Here is a 19,226-nt window from a genome sequence, read left to right on the forward strand (position 1 = left end):
GGGAAGGGGTGTGGCCACTATACTGTAGCCTGATTGGTTTGGTCAGTGAATGCCGAGGAAAATGCTTCATAGGTCAGATGACCTGTCCAGCCCTGTTTAAAGGTCTTACCTGTATATTGTATTGTTTTCTTACTGGCAGTTCTCAACCAATCCCTGCAAGCCAAATGTGAAACTTGATCCACCGAAGCAATGATCTTTGATCCCCATACTGTGCACTTAAGGTGTGTGTTTGCACAAATGGATGTTATTAGAATGCACCACAAGTGTGACTATGCTGGAATGGTGTGAGTGGACTGAGATGTGAAGTGACTCCATAACCATTAGATTTTATTATAAGTAGACTCACATCTAGATCATGATCATAAATGGTTGTACAATAAAAAAAAGTGTATTAATACTTTTATCCATATAGGCAAATGCACACACCACCTATTTGAAAGTAAATTCAATGCCTGTCTAAGACAATATGACATAAAAAAGAAGAGGTGTAATTGAGTTATTTGCAGCTCTCTAACGATTACAGATGTCATTCATCTGTATCTGCTTCTGTCTTTGTCCTTGGACTTCCTGGGCGAACGACTACGACTTCTTCGACTCCTGTCCCGTCCCTCTTTCCCGTGTTTGTCCCGGGACTTGCCGTGCCTGCGGTCCCCGTCTCTGGAGCGGGAACGCGAGCGAGAGCGCTGCCGGTCCAACTTCCTGTCCCGCCGGCCATCCTCGTCGTCCTGGAGAGGTGAGAGAACCGATTTTGAGAATCAGGACGTTGCGTTCAGATATGCAGAAGATAATTACCGGTATTGTCTCTTTCCTTCTTTGTGGTTTCCCCTGGCAAGCTCAAACACCACCAGCGGCGTCAGTTGAAGGTGTTTACGCACATTTGAATGAGTTTAATGCAATAGCTTGCATTTGTTGAGTAGATGTCAACATCAATGAGTGCTAGCTACCTTAAGGGAACCAGTTAGACCTAATTTACTCACCCTAAAGGCTGAATATCCCGTCAAACTAAAAGAAGGAACAGGGAAGTGTACGCAAGATAAAGTACTGATTACTGCCCAAGTCAAGCGATTGTGTTTGCATGACTGTCAAATTTACAGCTACAACAACGCTCATGGAATCAGGAACACGTTCTTCATCTAAATAATGGTGAGGCGTGATATTCACAAGCTGAGCTGGTGGACAATTTGACATCAATTTCAGTGGGCGTGCAGGATAAATGGCAGCTAAACACAATTGTCATAAAAATATCATGTTTAGACAAGTGGGGGCACATCGAACATTTTACTGCCAATGTACACTAAAGTTGCGTAAAAAGACTTGCCAGAACGTGAGAAACACTGTTACAGTCGGCACACCAAGTTTCGCGCACATCGGAAAAATGCAGCCACAATGAAGCAGGAAATAAATATGGGCATGATTGTCACAAGCGTGGCTATTTAAAAAAAAAAAAAAAACTGAAGAAGTTGCTACCTTAGCATTTTTACCATCATGAGTACATATTTTATGCAGGTATTAAAACTAGGGATGGGTGAGTACCAATACCAGGTATCGGTATTCGTGACAGATATCTATATATCTAGATATATCGTCACTGACTATACTGCACTGCTATGAGATGAATCACGAATGGAGAACGTGAAACAGGAAGCAGAAATACAGAGCAGCCTTCCCAATTAAAAGCATGGATTTCAAAACACAATATAATCAAACATCACACACTAAACACCTTGAGGAATTCTTTACATGGTAGATATTACAAAATTACTTGAAGCTTTATTGTATTGAATTGATTTATTTGCACTTCACTGTATTCCTTAAAAGGAAAATTGTACAACCATATATTGCAGGGATGTGATTTGACCAAAGTGAAATTATCTGAAAATTTAGCCGGGGGTCTGGGGGCCGCAGGCACCCAGCAAGGTCCAGGGTCCGTGTTTTTAAGTACTTTCAATGCACTCACATGACAAAGAAATAGACAAAACAACAGCATAAATTTTCAATGTACAGTATATTGAACTATCCCATATAAAATGGCAGTTTTAGTCAACTCAAAATCAGTCACATTCAAAAACATTGGACTGCCTTTGCTTTTAAAAACTATCACTGAGAATATCATCATATCTAAAATATAATATTTTATAAATATTTATTATTATTTATTTATATTTATATAAAAATAAAAATAATCGGAATTTTTTTTTGGGGGGGGGGGGGTTAAAAAAAGCGGAATTCCGCGAATTAGCGGAAAAATCACATCCCTGATATTGGGACTTTTTCCTGGCCACTGGATTACTTGTTTTATTTTATCCATCTATTTTTGTGTGCTCTATGCAAAATGACTTTTATGAAAAAATATAATTGCTATTAACCTCAAGCAATTTTGAAGAAATTTCTATAGTTGGGATATGTAGGTCTTTTTTAATTATCTGTCATTGTTTTTTGGGAAATTTTATGTATCATAAGTGCTGATGGTATCGGCATGTACTGAAGATTTGAGTATAGGTATCAGTCTAAAAAAAAAGTGGTATTGAGCATCCCTAATTAAAACAAATGGACAACATTGTTGGTATGCTTGTTTAAAGAAAGAAAGACCTACATTGTTTACTACTAATAACTAGTGTAGAATTATATAGTGAAAGTATTAAACGTTATTTTAGTAACAGCATCACTTTTGTAACGTTTAAAAACAAAACAGTTAACCAGGAATATAGCCAGCTAGCTGCCAGAGACCAATTGTCACCAAAATGTACATGAATGTGCCTTCTCTTATCCACCTCAATCAATAAAACTCCAAATATTGTGCCCATCACTTTTACATTTTCACAGTTTGCAGTGGACAAGAGTAGGAATGTAAATGTGAATTTTGGTGGAGACTGGTTTCCAATTTCAGACCAAGGTAACAACAGAATGTGACAAACCAAGCCAGGAAGCAATATTACAATGCTTGTCTACTCTGTTTTGAAAGACGTCACCACAAAAAATAAAAATCACTACATAATTTCTTAGAGCAGGCATCACATCATTTTTACATAAAGATTCACAAGTACCAATGGTCAGCCCCAATCAAGTGTCCCTTTCAGCTGGGAAAGTAAACAAACACTAACCATGGCCAGCAGATGGCAGCATTTGGTCTTTTGGATGATCTCACTCTGTAACAAAACCCAGTGAACACATCTTTGCAAATTTGACGTTATGCAGCTTGTGATTGATCAAAATGTTAAATCTACTAAGGGTGTCACAAAACAAAAAAATAACAGATTATTTAAATTTAGCAGAAGTGCACACACTACTAAATACCACTACTACTACTAGTGAGCAAATAGTGTATAAAAGTTGTCAAATATTAAACATTATTTTGCCGTCAAAAGGACATGATCATTGTTCACTGTTGCCATAAAACATAACTTTGTTTTCTGCGTGTTTTGGGTGATTTGGATGAAACAAATACGTACTTCTCTTACTAAAAAACGGAATAAGGTAAAACAATTTTTTTTTGCGAGAAAAGAATAGTCTCATCTTTCGTTTGGGAGTTTCTGTGTTTACACATCAAACAATATTCTGTGAGCCTTGAAATATCAGTCACTGGCTGGCACTTGAGTTTTCTTTTAAATGGCTGGCACTGAAACAGTTAATATTTTGAGACTTTTTTTGTGCTTCTGCGTAACCTGCTAATTGAACTCAACATTTTAGGGAATTAGTTAGTACTTGTGAAATTTCACAACAGTTGGATGGTGATCCAGAGAAAGGATTGTATAGAAATAATTGATGTCAACTTTCCATAATATGCCCCCTTGTGTGTATGTCCTCCTTTTAAAAAAATAAATAAAATCAGGTTGAGTTTTACACGCTACCTTGTGTTTTGTCAACTTCTTGCCTCCTTCAGCATCTGAATGATAATGATGGTGATGATGTCGCTTCTCTTTGTGTTTTTTCTGTCCTGGCGTCTCCTCCTCCTCCAACAGCAGTTCATAGCGGGAACTTTGGGAGGGTTAGGGAAAGCTAAAAGATGCTAATAGCGCATGACCAGGGGGAAGGTACAACAGTTCCAAATCATTTTTGACCAAAGGGAAACATTGCAGGTCCACATGTGAGGATACTCTTGTTTGGGCTTCACTTGATCTTTCAGCGTCAGTTTGGATCGCTTCTCCAAGTCATTCTCATAAGCCTTGAAGTCTTCCTTGGTGTACTTCCCACCTACGACGCATCATGAGGAGGATGGTTACTCATTGCAGGACATTTTCAAAATCCTACCGTACACAAAGCGCACCTTTGCCTTTCCATTTGATCTTTGACACAGACTGGCTGAAGTCGACATGAATGCGTCGATCGTCAATGAGAACGTTATCCATTTTGAAGTAGGCCTTTTCGCAGTCTTCTTGCTGTCAAGACAGAACGGACAATAAAAAAAGCTAAATGGAGCAAATAAGGTGCATAAAAAGACACTATGAAAGTTGCAAACAAAATCAAAATATAGGCCACACATTGCATCCAATTGGTGCATGGCTGTCATCCCAAAAGTGAGCCTCGAATGATGCACAAGAAGGCCCGTTAACAGACAAGGAGACTCAGGACGTGGATTACTGGAACCATGTCCTGTGGTCTGATGAGACCAAGATGAACCTATTTGGTTCAGGTGGTGTCAAGTGTGGCGGCATCCAGTTGTGTCTTGTTTACATTACATTAATGTCATGAAAACTGAATAAAATTTGCACTTAATTCGTTCAATAAAACCCAAATAATGTAACAATTTCACCAATAATATAATAAAAAATAAGGACAGATTTTTACCAATAATGGAATTCATTACCGTACACAATTATTACATTACATTCCACCTGGGTCTTTTTCCCCCTCCAAACTGATCACGTAAAACCGTATATGTTAATTTTCAGTCCAAAATTGTACATTTTGTGTTTTGAGAATCTAAGGCTACGTTTAAACCGCAGGTCTTAATGCTCAATTCCATTTTTTTTGAGTAAGCGTTCACATACATTACCTATTAATTGTGACCTCAGTCTGTCTGCTGTGTGGACGTAATGCGTCCCCAAAGTGACCCGCATGCGCATTCGAAGATACAACGTCACTCACAACGCTGTGTTTGCGGAAGTGGTCCAGCGCGTCAGGGCCACGGATTTTATAAGTCCATCGTTGGAGCTCATATTTTTACTCTCATATTTACAGAGAAGTGATGCAGGAGGAGGTAGAAATAATATTTTGTGAAAATGAGGCGAGCCTGTTCGGGCGCCTCAGCTCACGGAGGCCTCTCCTTTTTTTTACCTTCCCTAACGATGACGTCACGTCATTGCCGCACATAATAAATGAGCTAAATTACCAATATCACCACCACAAATGTCACCTTTAGACTTCATGTGTCAAGTGGGATGAAAATTAAAGTCAAATTTAAAGTCACAACTGTTACTCGAAACAACTTTGCCGATTCACGTACATCCCCAAGCCAAGCGGACCTCCCGGATGCGTCAAGCATAAATCATGTGTAAAGCCCCCCCGCCCGCGCGGAGCTCATTTTGGATTTTTGATGACGTTGAGCTCGGATATATGCAACCTGGCCGTTCAGACTGCGGTCACATTGCAAAAATTCGGATACGCATCCGATCTAGGACCACATATGAAAGTGACCCAGGTCGGATATGAAAAAAATCGGAAATGAGCCTTTCAGACCGACATAAAAAAGACGGATACAGTTCGCATTTGGGCAAAAAAAAAAAATCCAATCTGGGTCGCATTTGCCCGCAGTGCGAACGTAGCCAAAGACTGTTATACACATTCACAAGAAAAATTGGAGTGTTCGGGGTACGCTCCAACCGCCTGTTTTAGCTAAAGATATTAACAAGCTTTCTCCGACAACAACAAAAAAACTTTCAAAAATATATAAGTTACTTTCATATACTGATAAAATGTCTTTACCCATCTCAAAATGGGAGACAGACTTGTCTATAGCACCGGAACCTGACTTTTGGATTCAAGTTTGTGAAAACGCATTTAAAATGACAAAACACACAAATTTACAACTTATCCAATATAAAATTATTCACAGAACATACAATACTCAATATATGATGAAGAAAATGGGACTCTCAGACTCCGACATTTGTCTCCAATGCTTACAAAACACTACAGACACTTATGTTCATGCTTTATGGTTATGTACTCCGGTTATGTATTTCTGGACTAAAGTCTTAGAAAAACTTTCCGCTATTTTGGACTGTAGGATACCTTTATCTCCAAACTTGTGTTTGCTAGGTGACCTAACAACAACTGACTTACCACATAAACAATTTCAATCTACACTTGTAGCCCTTACTATCGCTAAAAAAACAATTCTTGTTAACTGGAAAAATAAACAAACTCTGAATATCGACCAATGGTCTAACCTCCTCATAAATCACATTTTAATGGAAAAAATATCTGCCTCAAATAAAAACCAAATATCACAATTTATAGAAACATGGTCTACGTATATAGAATTTTTTAACCTAATTCCGGTTACTTAATTCTGTCTGTTAGCGAGAGCCACTACATCGTGATAACTTACATTGAAGTTTCTGCATTTGGCAATTTATTATTATATTATATTATTAGTATGGGATTTTTTTTAATGGGCTTTAGGTGAACTGATGAATACACACACGCACATACTCACCCACATACAAAATATATATATATATATATATATACACATGTGTGTGTGTATATGTATATGTATATATATATATATATATGTGTGTGTGTATATGTATATATATATATATATATATATATATATATATGTGTGTGTGTATATGTATATATATATATGTATATATATTTAAAAAGAAAAAACATTTATTAAATTTTTTTTAATTGATTTGTTTGTTTGTTTTTAAAAAAAAGGAGAGCAATGATGATGTCAAATCGAATGAACAATACTGAGCTCTCCTGAAAAAAAGAAAAAAAGAAAAAAAAGAAAAAGAAAAATTGGAGTGTTAAAAATTTGGTGTCATATGTTTCAGAGTTGATTTCAACCCTCAAAGTGTATTTTAACACTGTCTGATTTAAATGGAAGTCAGTGTTGGAGTGGATTTAATTAGTGTTGAATCAACTCTGCACAGTTAATCAAAGAAAGGAGGCCCACTTGATTAGAACTTCTCTGCTGGGAATGTTAATGTTACACTTAAATGTACCAGTTCCTTTTTTTATTTAATATTCTTTTTTTTTATTTTTTTTATTTAACATTATAGGATACTACACATGTCCAAGAGGGTTAAAGGCAGAATGGGATATTAATGATGGCCACTCAAAAATATTGACATATTGATATTTGGGCCAAATATGGAAATTTTTACTCAGGGGTGTACTATGTAGTCAGTTTTGTTGCTAGCGGGTCAGACATTAACTGCTGTTGTGTTGAGTTAATTTAAGGGAACTGTAAATGTACACTCTTAAACAACTAGTACAGTGACAACACAATGCAGCATAAATTCTTCAGCGTTTATAACAAAAATATATATTTTTAAATATATGTTGAGTGGTGGCAGGGGGAACTCTTTGCTTGATCTAATTCATATGTGTTAGTGAGTATAGACAAAGCTCACCTTTTCAAATTCAATGAAAGCATAGCAGAGGGAATCGCCAGTCTTCCAGTCACGAATGATTTCGCAGCTAACAGAACAGAACAGAACCAAAGGCAGTACTACATAACATAGACGTGGCATAGCATGTCTCTATTAAAAATAACTTTTATTTACCTTTTAATGTGGCCAAAGCGAGAAAAGATGATTTCCAGGTCCTCATCTGTGGTCACTGGGTTCAGCTTGCAGACAAACAGCACATCCTCTGGAGGCTTAACGTCTGCATCGGGGAGGTCGCCCACCTGGAGGAATGGCAGACAGATGCTTAACACAAGCGTGAAGATGCATCTTGGGGAACTTCACTCGAGGGTTGAAGCTTTTCTTACCATCTCCAGCAGGATGGCTCGAGTTTTGGCTTCTTTCTCCTTAAGTCTCTCCTCCACTTCTTCAGCCGCTTTCCCATCGGCATCGTCTATCACTTCGTCTGCGCCAATCCGACCACTCTTCACATGCATAAAATAAACAGATGAACATTTGGTGCTTGCATTCCAACAGAGGCTTCTATATGGGGATTGAAAGTTTGGGCACCCTAGGTAAAAATTTGTATCATTATGCATAAACCAACCAAGGGGAAAAAGTTGTATTTTAACTACATCAGCCCACAGAACTCTTCTGAAGAACAACGGGATCACTGTAAAAGTATCTACAGTAAGGATATAAAACTTGCAGGACTCAAGCAAGGAAGTAGACCAAAAACCCTGCACTCACATCTAGCTGCTCTTTGGTGGGATCAGGAGAACGATCAGGCACTGGGAGATCCGCAGGATCATCAAAAGGGTCATCAAGGATCACAGTGTGGTTTATTCTAATGTAACATAACATTTTATTAGATATTAATGTGATTAGAACAAATGGCCAATGATACAATATTAAGAAGGCATTTATTTGAGTCACAAGCCAACTGACCTGATGTCCTGAAATGGAACAAAATCTGTGTCGACAAAAGTCTCATTGATTTTGGTCACAACGTCCAATCCCTCTGACACTTCCCCAAAAACAGTATGCACACCATCTAGGTAATCCAGGTTTTCACCAGTGGTAATAAGGAACTGTTTAAAATAAAAATAAAAAATAACACTGTTTTGAAATAATGTCCTTCATCTGAAAGTTTTGTGTCCTCACCTGTGAACCATGCTGATCACTCCCATTGTTAACCATAGACACCGTCCCCTTTTTCCTGTGTTTAATACGTGGCACTTTCTCTGAATCGAAAAAACGGGCCTGGTCCCCGTACAGTTTGCTAATGAAACACAAAAGCGGACAATGCTGGCAACACGCCGTGTTGAAGGAAGGCAGCAATATACTACGATAACTCACCAGTAGATGGACTCTCCACCTCGACCTGTCCCAGTGGGGTCCCCAGTTTGAATGATGAAGTCTCTCTGTAAAATGAATAAATATGGTAAATTAAAAAAAACATAACTATCTCTTCTGCATCCCTAAGGGACGAACCTCTGCAAACGTTCACCAAACTGTCGCCTATGTTCTTCTTGACCAAATTTTCAAAATTTCCTTGTGACAAGAAAAATCAATAAAACTCTAGGTCAACGTTTAACGAAATTGAATGAACCCTGCCGTGAAATCAACAATAGCTAGCTTCGCAAACGTTCGCCCCTCAGTAGGACACGGGCTATTTAAAGGGTAGGAACAAATCATACGTTACCTGTATATTGTGGATAAGACAGTAGTTGTAGTATTTTATCTTGCATAATTTCAAAAAGTTGAGGCTAGCTGCAAGGAAAACACACAATGTGGTTAATGTTGTTTGTTACATTTCTTAAACCTTTTCACTTAGCACACTTTAGCATGAAGAAAGTCTTCAACAGAGTGTTGCTGACTGTACGTTTCATAGCTGAGTAACTAAGTAGCAAGCAAGCTAACAGCTACAACAACGGATGCTTATTCTTGAATCTATCGGAGTTTTCTGATACATTATCGAACGACTAATAAACATATGGCCGTCGTTGCATTCAAAGACAGACAGGAATGTTCTTACCTTTCGGCCTTTCTTCTGTGAACAAATCAATCACAATGTCGCCGAGCGTCGTTTCAAGTAGGACCGCCATGCCAACGTGTGAGATCTCGCGAGAAGAAAAACGGGATAAAGTTCACGCGCGTGCGCAATTCCTACTTCCGTGTAAACACTGTACAATCGTACTGCTACGATAAACCAGAATTATAATGGCAGGGCCAACTCTTTTTGTAATATTTTTATTTTTTGTTAAGCATACCGAGTCATCACCGAACACGGTAAGACCTACGCAGGTAAATACTATTATACTAATGACGCTGACGATATACTCAGCGATAAGTAAACCTCATTTTTTTTGTTGGTTTTTGTTTCACGAAGTCTTTATGTTTGCTGATCACTTCTAAAAATCGTAAATTGTGTGAATGGCAATCTATTAGAAATGCGTCACAGTCTGCGAACCACAACGTGGGGGAAAAAAGATGCTTGCTCTGAGTAAACTGCCGGCTCGATCGACGTTCAGGAAATTATTGCTTCTCGGCTGGTACTACGTTTCACAATGTTGCTGATTAATGTCGTATTGATATTTGCAGGAAAATATCCTGATCAATGTGAAAGCAGGGGCAGTGGCAGATACACAAGAGTCTAACAACTTGCAGGTACAATACATCCAGTTTCTGGTCACCTAGCATATGACCAATCTGATAAAACTGTCATTTGTTGTTTCAGATTACTTTAAACATATCAGTGGGCGAGGAGGAGGTTTTGGTAAATGATGTTCCTGTTCAGTTATCAGGGGTGACCAGATTCAACTGTCAAGCACTTCTCTGTAAGTTAATGTCTCACAAAATATGTTGTTTCTCAATTGTTATCACTTATGCATAGAATTGACTTGTTTTTGTCAGTGAATAGCACTAATGGAAGCAGTGAGTATGAAGGAGGGGACCTGGTGTCTACTGTCACCCGGGTTATGGTGACCCAGAACCGACTGTATAGCGACTTGGAAGAGGTGGTAGCTCTGCAGGTGTTTAGTGAAGTCATTGAGTTGGAGGGCAAACAGGTACACAGCATATATCATGTTATAACATCTATTCTTTCAATTCTGTTTCAAAGTTTTATTTGTTTTTGTGTTTTGTAGGTTCAGCAGCCTGATATGTGTGAGGTGAAAATACTGATGAGCCCCGATTTCCAGAAGCTGGCTCAGTTTACCAACATTTACCCCATGGGACACAGCGAGATCTTCAAAGTTTCCAGAGACAATGACGTGGTTGTCACAGATCCAACAAACCATAGAAAAGGTAATGGTGAACACATATTGATCACAAGCAATCCACCTACCAGTAAATCGTTCTCCTTTTTCCATCATCAGAGGACCAAATGATGCTACAGACGACCAGTCAGTACCCTCTCAAACAGTCAGAGACGACGCAAGAAGAGATCGCAGCTCCGGGAAAACTCCCAGAGACTCCGCTTCGCATGGACCCCGATCTCTTCGATGAGCTCAAGTATGAAGAAACTGATTATGAAGACCTGGTCCAACAAGACCAGATTCCAACTGAGAGTTCACCAAAAGAATTCCTCTCATACTCGGTGTGAAAATACTTTTTTATCTACTGTCTCAAGTTTTAGATGTGACTAGTGGGAATTACAATTTGAATGTGTGTCTTATCAGGCCATGTGTCACTGGGTGGAAGAAATCCGGGAGAATCTGAGATCCTTCTGCTCCAAGTCACTACCTCTCTTCTTCCTGGTTATGTGGGTGGTCGTCATCGGTGTCGCTGGATCGGCGGTCATTGTCAAGATATTGGACTTGTTCTTTCCAATTTGTGAGCATAAGTGAGTTTGGTTTAAGCGCTATTTTACCTCACTATATTTTAGGGCTGGACGATTATGGGAAAAATAATCAAGATTATTTTTTATTGAGATTAAAATCCTGATTAATAAAACGATTATTCATTGATTTTAAAACTTAATATTTTTTTCAACTACTAAAACTCAACTACTCAAGACTATGGTTATAGCCTTGCACTCATTCATCCCTTCACGTTGAACACTTTATTCTTGAACACAATTCTTTTCGTCATGTATACCATAACCTTATAAATATATGAAATTCAAGCCTCTTGCATTTTCATTCTTCATTTTCAAACTTCAGCATTACATTACCCTCTTTATCATATTTAATTTATCTTACGTTATTTTTACAAGTCTGGGGTTTTAGTGGGCTAACCTGGGACTTCAGGGATTGTATTTTGTGCTAAATGTGGAAAAAAAAAGAAAAGTAATTGGATATGTATGTATCCTTGAATTTTGAGGAAAATAAATTATGGGAATCTTTAAACAAAAAAAAAAGTTAAAATAAAAAATAAAAAGGAAAATAAAAATAATGTATACTAAAACAAATACTGGGTGTTCCTGCGCGTTTTGGCCTCTTACAGGCAGTGTGGTGCTGCAGAAGAAAGTTGCGATTTAATTCTATTAAAATAACTCGTTTTTCACAAATTGGAAAGAATTTGTGCCTTTGAGTAGTGTTATCTTATCTGTGGGTATGTGTTTCCTCAGCATTTATGTGTGAATATTCGTTATTTGAAGGACTATTACTCTCGAAGTAGATGCTAACTTCCTGTTAGCATTTGAAATGGGGTCCTCCATTCACCCGCATTAGCATTAGCATTAGCGCTAGGCTTGTGATGTGTTAAAAACGAAGCATGTTTTGTTTTTAAATACACGCTGTATTTAATTATCTTTATCGTCTGTTTAGTTTTACAGTTAACTCCAACTGGAGTGTCATTAAACAGCTTAATAGATGCTTAGGGACGGCAGAATCACAGTGAATCGCCCTGGGCTAGCTACAAGCTACATGGTGCATTCAGGGTCATATCACAACGTAGGGAACCTGTAAACGCGCCGCAGCGTTTTGCACATTAATAATTTTTTCGTTTTTCTTTGATCATTGAGTTTTAATCGTCGCGAGAAGCCAAAATCTAAATTGTGATGACATTTTGGTTTATCGTCCAGCCATTCTATATCTGCTATGATCAACTAAACAATGATCAGATTTGAACATGTTCTGACGATTACATGTTAAAGTCAATTTTTTGGGTCGTTCTCACAGGCAGATTTGTCATCCAAACTCATTCACTCTGTTGCCGGACGATGAGAAGCACACGCTCTTGGAGAACATAGAAGAAGAGGATGAGGTAAAGCATTAAATGGAGACTACAGTTGGTTGTGCTTTATTTTCGTTTGCATCTTGTGGAATTAGCAGAAGTCATGTAGCCTGGTTCCGTTGCTGTAAATTAGGTTTGCTATTGAACACAGATACAGTCTGCATCCATCAAATTGTCTTCAGGCCAATTGACTGGAGTTGTTTTCGGAGATAGGAAAACAGTGGAAAGCAATTACGTTTCCTAAGGATCTTGTTGCTGGCCCCTCATGCACTGACTATATTATAAGGTATATTTTGATTAATTGTATTAATGTGAGTGGCAACATAGAACACTTTTGTGCAGTGCTTTTCCAAACAATTGTTTATAGTAATTTATCAACCACGTTTCCATTTGAAAAATGGCCACATTATATCATTTTTATGATTAAAGTTCAGATGTCAGTGGACAAAAAGAAGAAAAAATTTCAGTGTGGTCAAATTTAGAATTTTCAAAGTTAAGACCCATTTACCAACATCCTACAAAGAGCATGGCCACTCTTTAATTTAACAAATGTGCTTTAATTTTCTTGTATATTGGAATGGATGAGATAATGGTTGAATACGCCGTGGTCATCACAACTATTCATTTCTAGTTATATTTGTAAAGGCAGACTTGATCATCTTGGATTAGATTTCATCAGTGTACCTACTTTTTTGGCCAGTGAGTGGATCTATATGAAAAGATAGTTGCACTCATTGAGGTTATTAATTACTGTATTTATCTAAACAAACACTTTTGTTACAACCATGTCAAATGTTGTGTGTGTTTTTTTTTTTTACTCCTATATGTGAATGACACCTTCCTGGTAAACTCACTTTTGTGATCTTATATTAATGCCCTTTTCAAAATGCCCCAAGGTTTTTTTTTTTTTTTGGGTGTTGAATGGGTCGCAGGAATTGTGTGTGTTTTTTTTAAACTATTAATACAAGAGCATGTGCACAATAAAATTGTGAAACACTGAACTTTTTTTTTTTTTTTGAACGTGTGTCTTTTACAATGATACTGGACTCAAATCAGCATGGATGCTCGAGTCACGAGTCAAGCAGACGTTGAAGGCACACAGGGTAAAATTGAGAAGCTTTTGTAATGCTTTGTAAGTATTCGTTGTTACGCTTTCATAGAAGAAGCCCATTGAATCGGCGCGTGGACCTTTGTGCATCTAAGGGAACTCCGTAGCAACCATTTCAGTTAAGATACACGCGTTGCCGAGATGCATGTTTAGTCAATCTAGTGAATGCAATTTGCTCTTCTATCTGCAGCGCACGACCTCGATGGTAACTTCAGCTCAGTATGACTGATTAGAAATTAATTTGCTAGTTTTGTACAAAGTGCTCCTAGTGGTAAAACACTGTAATAGCAGGCATGCGCTCAGCTGGATTAAATTGTTCTTTGAATAGTTTTTGAGTCATGAAATATTGGTACATTTTTTAGCATATATGTAATCAGTTATGCATATGTGTGTCTATTAACCCTGTGGATTAAAGGCTTTATCACCATCTGTATATCATTTGTCTGTATTTTGTTGCCCACAGACAGTAGTATGGCCATGCTTCCTATTCATGGTCTAAAAACTAGGAAATTAGCTTCTTCTTCTTTTTTAAATATCCAGGGGGGTGGGAGGGGGAGTGGCCATGGCCACCACGGGCCAACACGTGCCTCCGCCATTTGTTACAGTGTCATCCACAGAGAGCTGGCAGTTGCCAGTTAACACCAACAACAAGGGAGCCAAAAGGGAACTTTGAGGCACTCCTAAGTTAATTAAATGAACATAGAGTATGAAGTGTTTCACTGTCAATTGTTGCTTGTATGTTAATTCTCATGTTAAACTAATCTAAATAACGTTATTGTGAATAAAAAAAAAGAAAAATACAGTTTCAGCTGACCTCTAATATCATTTATGATGATGACAGTCAGTTTTACTTGCGAGTACATCATCTACAACTGCGGTGAAATTAGTTATGATGATGATACAGTATAATGACATTTCATGGACAAAGTAGGTTAATTTGTCAGTGTTGTTTGACTCTAGATCTTAAATCTCCCAACCATTTTTAACTTCACCCCTTTCTTTTTCTCTATAATATTTTTAAATAGGCTACTTTTCTTCACCAAGTAGTTTATTAATTCACTCAACTAAGTGACCACTTCATGAAAAGTTCATAATGTAATTCCTGTGTCATGCATGTACACTACTGTAAACTGCATCTCTCTCTCTCTCTTTTTTAAAATGACATAACACCTTCCACAAATGTCGGTCATTTTTAAGTGCCTGGAATGTATTAATAGAAGTCCCTTTTATTTTCAATGATCCCAGTGTATGTTAGACATTATTAACATTTTTAATTCTTTATTTCATATATTAACCATGTTGAAATATTTTATAGATGTGAAGTAGGTAAAATAGTGTTGAACTCAGTATAATTTGACCTTAACCTAAGCTGGTACACCTTGTTTGGTCTAAAATTCCCTCTCAGTGTTTACGCACACACATTCTCTTCGTGGGAGCGTATTCTGCTTCGGGGGAGCGCACGCACCCACACACACCACTGACTCTGTTCGCATCATCACTCACGGCCACTCTAGATTTTGTTTTGGGACGAAAAGTCCCCTGAGAGTATATTTTGTCTAAAAATGAAAACAGGTGCAGTCTGTGTACGAAAATAATATTATGTAACATATTGAGTGAGAACCAATCTGTTCTACTCATTCTTTGTAGGAGGAGAAGGGGCGTTTTACTGACTCAATACTATAAAATGCACTCTCTCCCAAGGGAGGGGGCACATGGGCACTTTTTAAATTACACCTTTTACGTGATGTAAATTGTTGCCGTGGCCGGAGAATTCTCTGTTTAATAAATCATCCTTGCAAGGTGTTTTTTCTTACAAGAAATCTGTCTTCAAGTTTTTGGAACACGCAAAAGAGGACAAAAAAATTAGCCTCTTTCAAAATGGTGACCCGATGCTGGAAAAACGACGTTTTGCGAGCGGAGCGTTCACGGACGAATAAAATTCCAGGCCATATTAATTACGGTAAGTGGACACTTTATCCACGTTTTCACGTCTGTGAGCGTTTCGGCTGGTATATTCGTCTTGCAAAATTATATTGGAGATGGAATTTATGTAAGAAAAATAGTGATAAATTTTGAAGTCGTTTGGTTGGACGCGAAGTCCATGATTTTGGATTTTCCTACGGTATTTGAAGTATACACATATGTGGTGACGGAGCAATATTCACGAAAATGCTGTCACGTTGAATTGAGTGCAATTGCATGGGAAGTCAGTTTTGAGAAACATTTTGTTTTTACAAGACGATAGATACTTAGATAATTGATTTAAAGTCTATGTATATGTGTTTACACGTTGAATTGAGTGCAATTGCTTTGCTTTGGAAGTCAGTTTGGGAAACATTTTTGTGTTTTTACAAGACGAGAGATACTTGGAGGATTGATTTAAATTCCTTGTATAAATAGAAGCTGAATAGTAAAACCGTTTTGTTCACGCGAACGAGGGTACATGGATAATTTGTTCTTAAAAATCCTTGTACGCAGCTGCCAATATAAGTGCGCAGCTGCAAGAAAGTCAGTTTTTTTTAAAAAAACGAGAGGTTCTTGGATAAATTTCGGAAATACTACGATTGACACAGGGATAGTACTGCCCTGTTGAGACATCGTAAAGATCCTTGAACATTTATTCAGTGTTGGTAGTCAGGTTGACAGGAGCGGATTTGATACGCCGCTTTGAGATCAATCGGGAGGTCTTTGAGTAATTGGTTATTAATATTCTTAGACAAGATTGTTCAGCTGAAGGAAAAAACAAGCATCCGGATTTTTATATGTTTTATATGTCGCTAAAGCGACATTTCATGTTTTGTATGTCTGTGATACAAAAATCGGACGTCACTATTATTTTTAAAGGGACCGCGATGAGATATTTTGTTGACTAATTCTGTTATAAGTGAGACGTCACTGCATTTATAAATATTAATACGACTTAACTACAATATAATATAATATAATATAATATAATATAATAAGTTATAAAATACGGGAGTCAATAATTAATAGAAATTATGGAAGCTCTATTCGAGCGCGACAATAAATGGTTTGACCCGAATGCACTTCCGCTTAACGAGAATGATGACGTTGGTGAAACAAGTTGGTTATGCATGCGCAGTTGCTATCGGAGTTTTACCTACTAAACAGACCCGTGAATTGAAGGACTAAATAAAAAATGGGTGCACGATTGCTGTGGAAAAAGTCTTCTAACATCAACAAAGGGGACTAGCAAGCTTAAGAATGACATGTTAAAACTAAGGGCAACTTTATGCATTAATAATAATTGCTACAATATTTCTATTTTTATAGTATAAAAGATAATACTGGTAAATTTTGTGTGGTTGCGGAAATTGAAAATTTACTTATATGAATAAGGATAGGATAAAATTTATTTCAATCTTAATTATTATATTTTCCGTTATTTGACGCTTGTTAAATTTGGTCTTCTAATATTTTCCCAAATTCTCTTTTGAAATTTAAACAATTGCTTGGGATGCATTGTCGAATTTACTGGTTAAATTTAAAAAAAATTCCCCTCTTTTTAAAGCAAATATTTATTTACTGCTGCAGTTTTACTTTTATTATCAGTCTGAAAATTCTCTAAATCGATCTTTTTCAGATGGGGGAATTATTGGTCAGTCTGGGTATATCGTCGCGAAGGACACAAACAGTCCATGTTGAATTAAATAAATATAGAATTATAAGTTAGTCTCAATGTGATAATTATAGATAGTCCGTGAGAATGAATGAAATTCACAGGAGGACAATTGGTGATTGGACTTTTGACCATGGAGGAGAGTAAGTTTTGGCAGAGACGGCGAAAATAAGGTGAATATGTTCTATTTCTATCTCTCCCTGGGGCCCTGGGGTCAGATGTAATTTTTTGATTTTATTTGTTGGCGAAAGTTGCATTTATTTAATGGCTGGAAGCACATTCATGCCATATCTATAACAATAAATATTATGGTAAAACATTCCAATAATCATTACATTCTGTAAACAAATTGGCCTCATCAGATTTGCATTGGCTATAAGATTTTCATTGTTGCATTAATGAATGTGTTTAGGTCATTACATTCAGCCAAAGGCTGGATTCTAATTGAACGTCACAACAAACAGAATTTTTTCCACAGGACGGGCCTACAGAACTTCACTAACATTTACTAACTCCAAACTAATAAAAACTACCAGATGCTCTTTCAAAAAGAAGGGATGTGAATATGTATGTTTATTAGTGACTAAATGAAAATGTTCTGCACCCAGATGAGGTGATGGAAAGGTCAATATGGTCCAGTTCTTGGGGGCACCTGGTTCCACATCTACCAGACCTGCCGGGTCCGCCTTCTACTCAACCCCCACCAACAGGAACGACCAGTCAGCTGCTTCCAGGAACCACCTGACGAGCCAAATGGAACACCATTCAACTGATTCCAGTGTCCACCTGACGAGATGAGGACATCCTTCAATGGAGATAGGAGGAACGTGTCCCTTTTCCGGGCATTCCACAAAGAATGAGTCACACCTTGGGAAAAAAAATCCCGGTGATCAATCCCTGCATCTCTGGCAGTTGATGTGGGTTCTAAAAGAGCTGAAGGACCCATCCATCCATCCATCCATCCATTTCCTTGACCGCTTGTCCTCACAAGGATTGTGAGGGTACTGGAGCCTATCCCAACTGGCTTCGGGCAGTAGGCGGGGTACAACCTGAACGGGTTGCCAGCCAATCGCAGAGCTGAAGGACTCTGTTTAAAAAACAAAAAAACAAACAAACGCAAGAACGAAAATGGAACTGACAAACGTCCTTCACATTCAACAAAAACTTCCGACAACAAGTCTTCAATTGCGTACATAATGACACTCTTTCTCATACTGACTGTCATGCCAATTTGCTATTTCTGGGATCCCCCACCACAATTTTGAACATAATCACAACACATCGTCTTCATATATGATATGCTTATTTTACTGAAAAAATCTTTTAATGAATCACATTGTTTTGACATATGACTGACCTCCTCTTCTGCTAAAAAAGAATGTTTTCATTTTCTCTTATTCTACTGTTGCACCTGCCATTGCGACGATGAAGATCCCGCTGGAATCCTTTGGTAAAATGTTTAAATGTTTAGTTATTGGGCTTTTTTTTAATAACCCAAAGGGAGGACTGTTAGACATTATTAACATTTTTAATTCTTTATTTCATATATTAACCATGTTGAAATATTTTATAGATGTGAAGTAGGTAAAATAGTGTTGAACTCAGTATAATTTGACCTTAACCTAAGCTGGTACACCTTGTTTGGTCTAAAATTCCCTCTCAGTGTTTACGCACACACATTCTCTTCGTGGGAGCGTATTCTGCTTTGGGGGAG

General features: G+C 37.7%; 2 protein-coding genes and 1 long non-coding RNA gene across 5 annotated transcripts in view; 2 read left to right on the forward strand and 1 right to left on the reverse strand.

Moving 5' to 3' along the window:
- Window positions 1-306: 306 nt before the first annotated feature.
- Window positions 307-9,760, reverse strand: ppil4 (peptidylprolyl isomerase (cyclophilin)-like 4). Of its 2 annotated transcripts, none has more exons than XM_077553163.1 (13): window positions 9,622-9,760; window positions 9,289-9,356; window positions 8,943-9,007; window positions 8,748-8,865; window positions 8,532-8,674; window positions 8,334-8,430; window positions 7,952-8,068; window positions 7,743-7,867; window positions 7,590-7,656; window positions 4,265-4,376; window positions 4,095-4,191; window positions 3,849-3,975; window positions 307-725 (listed from the first exon to the last, which is right to left on the reverse strand). In XM_077553163.1, exons 1-13 carry the CDS (start codon window positions 9,689-9,691, stop codon window positions 531-533), a joined length of 1,401 nt encoding a protein of 466 aa, XP_077409289.1. In that variant the 5' UTR covers window positions 9,692-9,760; the 3' UTR covers window positions 307-530. The 2 variants fall into 2 exon arrangements, with proteins under 2 accessions (XP_077409289.1, XP_077409290.1); XM_077553164.1 differs by lacking the exon at window positions 307-725 and adding an exon at window positions 2,197-3,146.
- Window positions 9,732-14,305, forward strand: ginm1 (glycoprotein integral membrane 1). Of its 2 annotated transcripts, none has more exons than XM_077553166.1 (8): window positions 9,732-9,875; window positions 10,188-10,253; window positions 10,324-10,423; window positions 10,500-10,654; window positions 10,733-10,892; window positions 10,964-11,184; window positions 11,267-11,430; window positions 12,710-14,305. In XM_077553166.1, the coding sequence occupies exons 1-8, from the start codon at window positions 9,807-9,809 to the stop codon at window positions 12,804-12,806; spliced, it is 1,032 nt and encodes a 343-aa protein (XP_077409292.1). In that variant the 5' UTR covers window positions 9,732-9,806; the 3' UTR covers window positions 12,807-14,305. The 2 variants fall into 2 exon arrangements, with proteins under 2 accessions (XP_077409292.1, XP_077409291.1); XM_077553165.1 differs by having other exon boundaries at window positions 9,747-9,890.
- A 1,295-nt stretch (window positions 14,306-15,600) lies between these two features.
- The window catches only part of LOC144039806 (uncharacterized), a 5,010-nt gene continuing 1,384 nt past the window's right edge, over window positions 15,601-19,226 (forward strand). The window contains exons 1-2 of the long non-coding RNA XR_013289538.1: window positions 15,601-15,832; window positions 18,121-19,226. The exon at window positions 18,121-19,226 is cut by the window's right edge and continues 1,384 nt beyond it. This is a non-coding gene — a long non-coding RNA (uncharacterized LOC144039806). The remainder of the gene's footprint in view (window positions 15,833-18,120) is intronic.

This window comes from Vanacampus margaritifer, chromosome 19 (assembly GCF_051991255.1).
Source record: "Vanacampus margaritifer isolate UIUO_Vmar chromosome 19, RoL_Vmar_1.0, whole genome shotgun sequence".
In the NCBI taxonomy this organism is placed as follows: Eukaryota; Metazoa; Chordata; class Actinopteri; order Syngnathiformes; family Syngnathidae; genus Vanacampus; species Vanacampus margaritifer.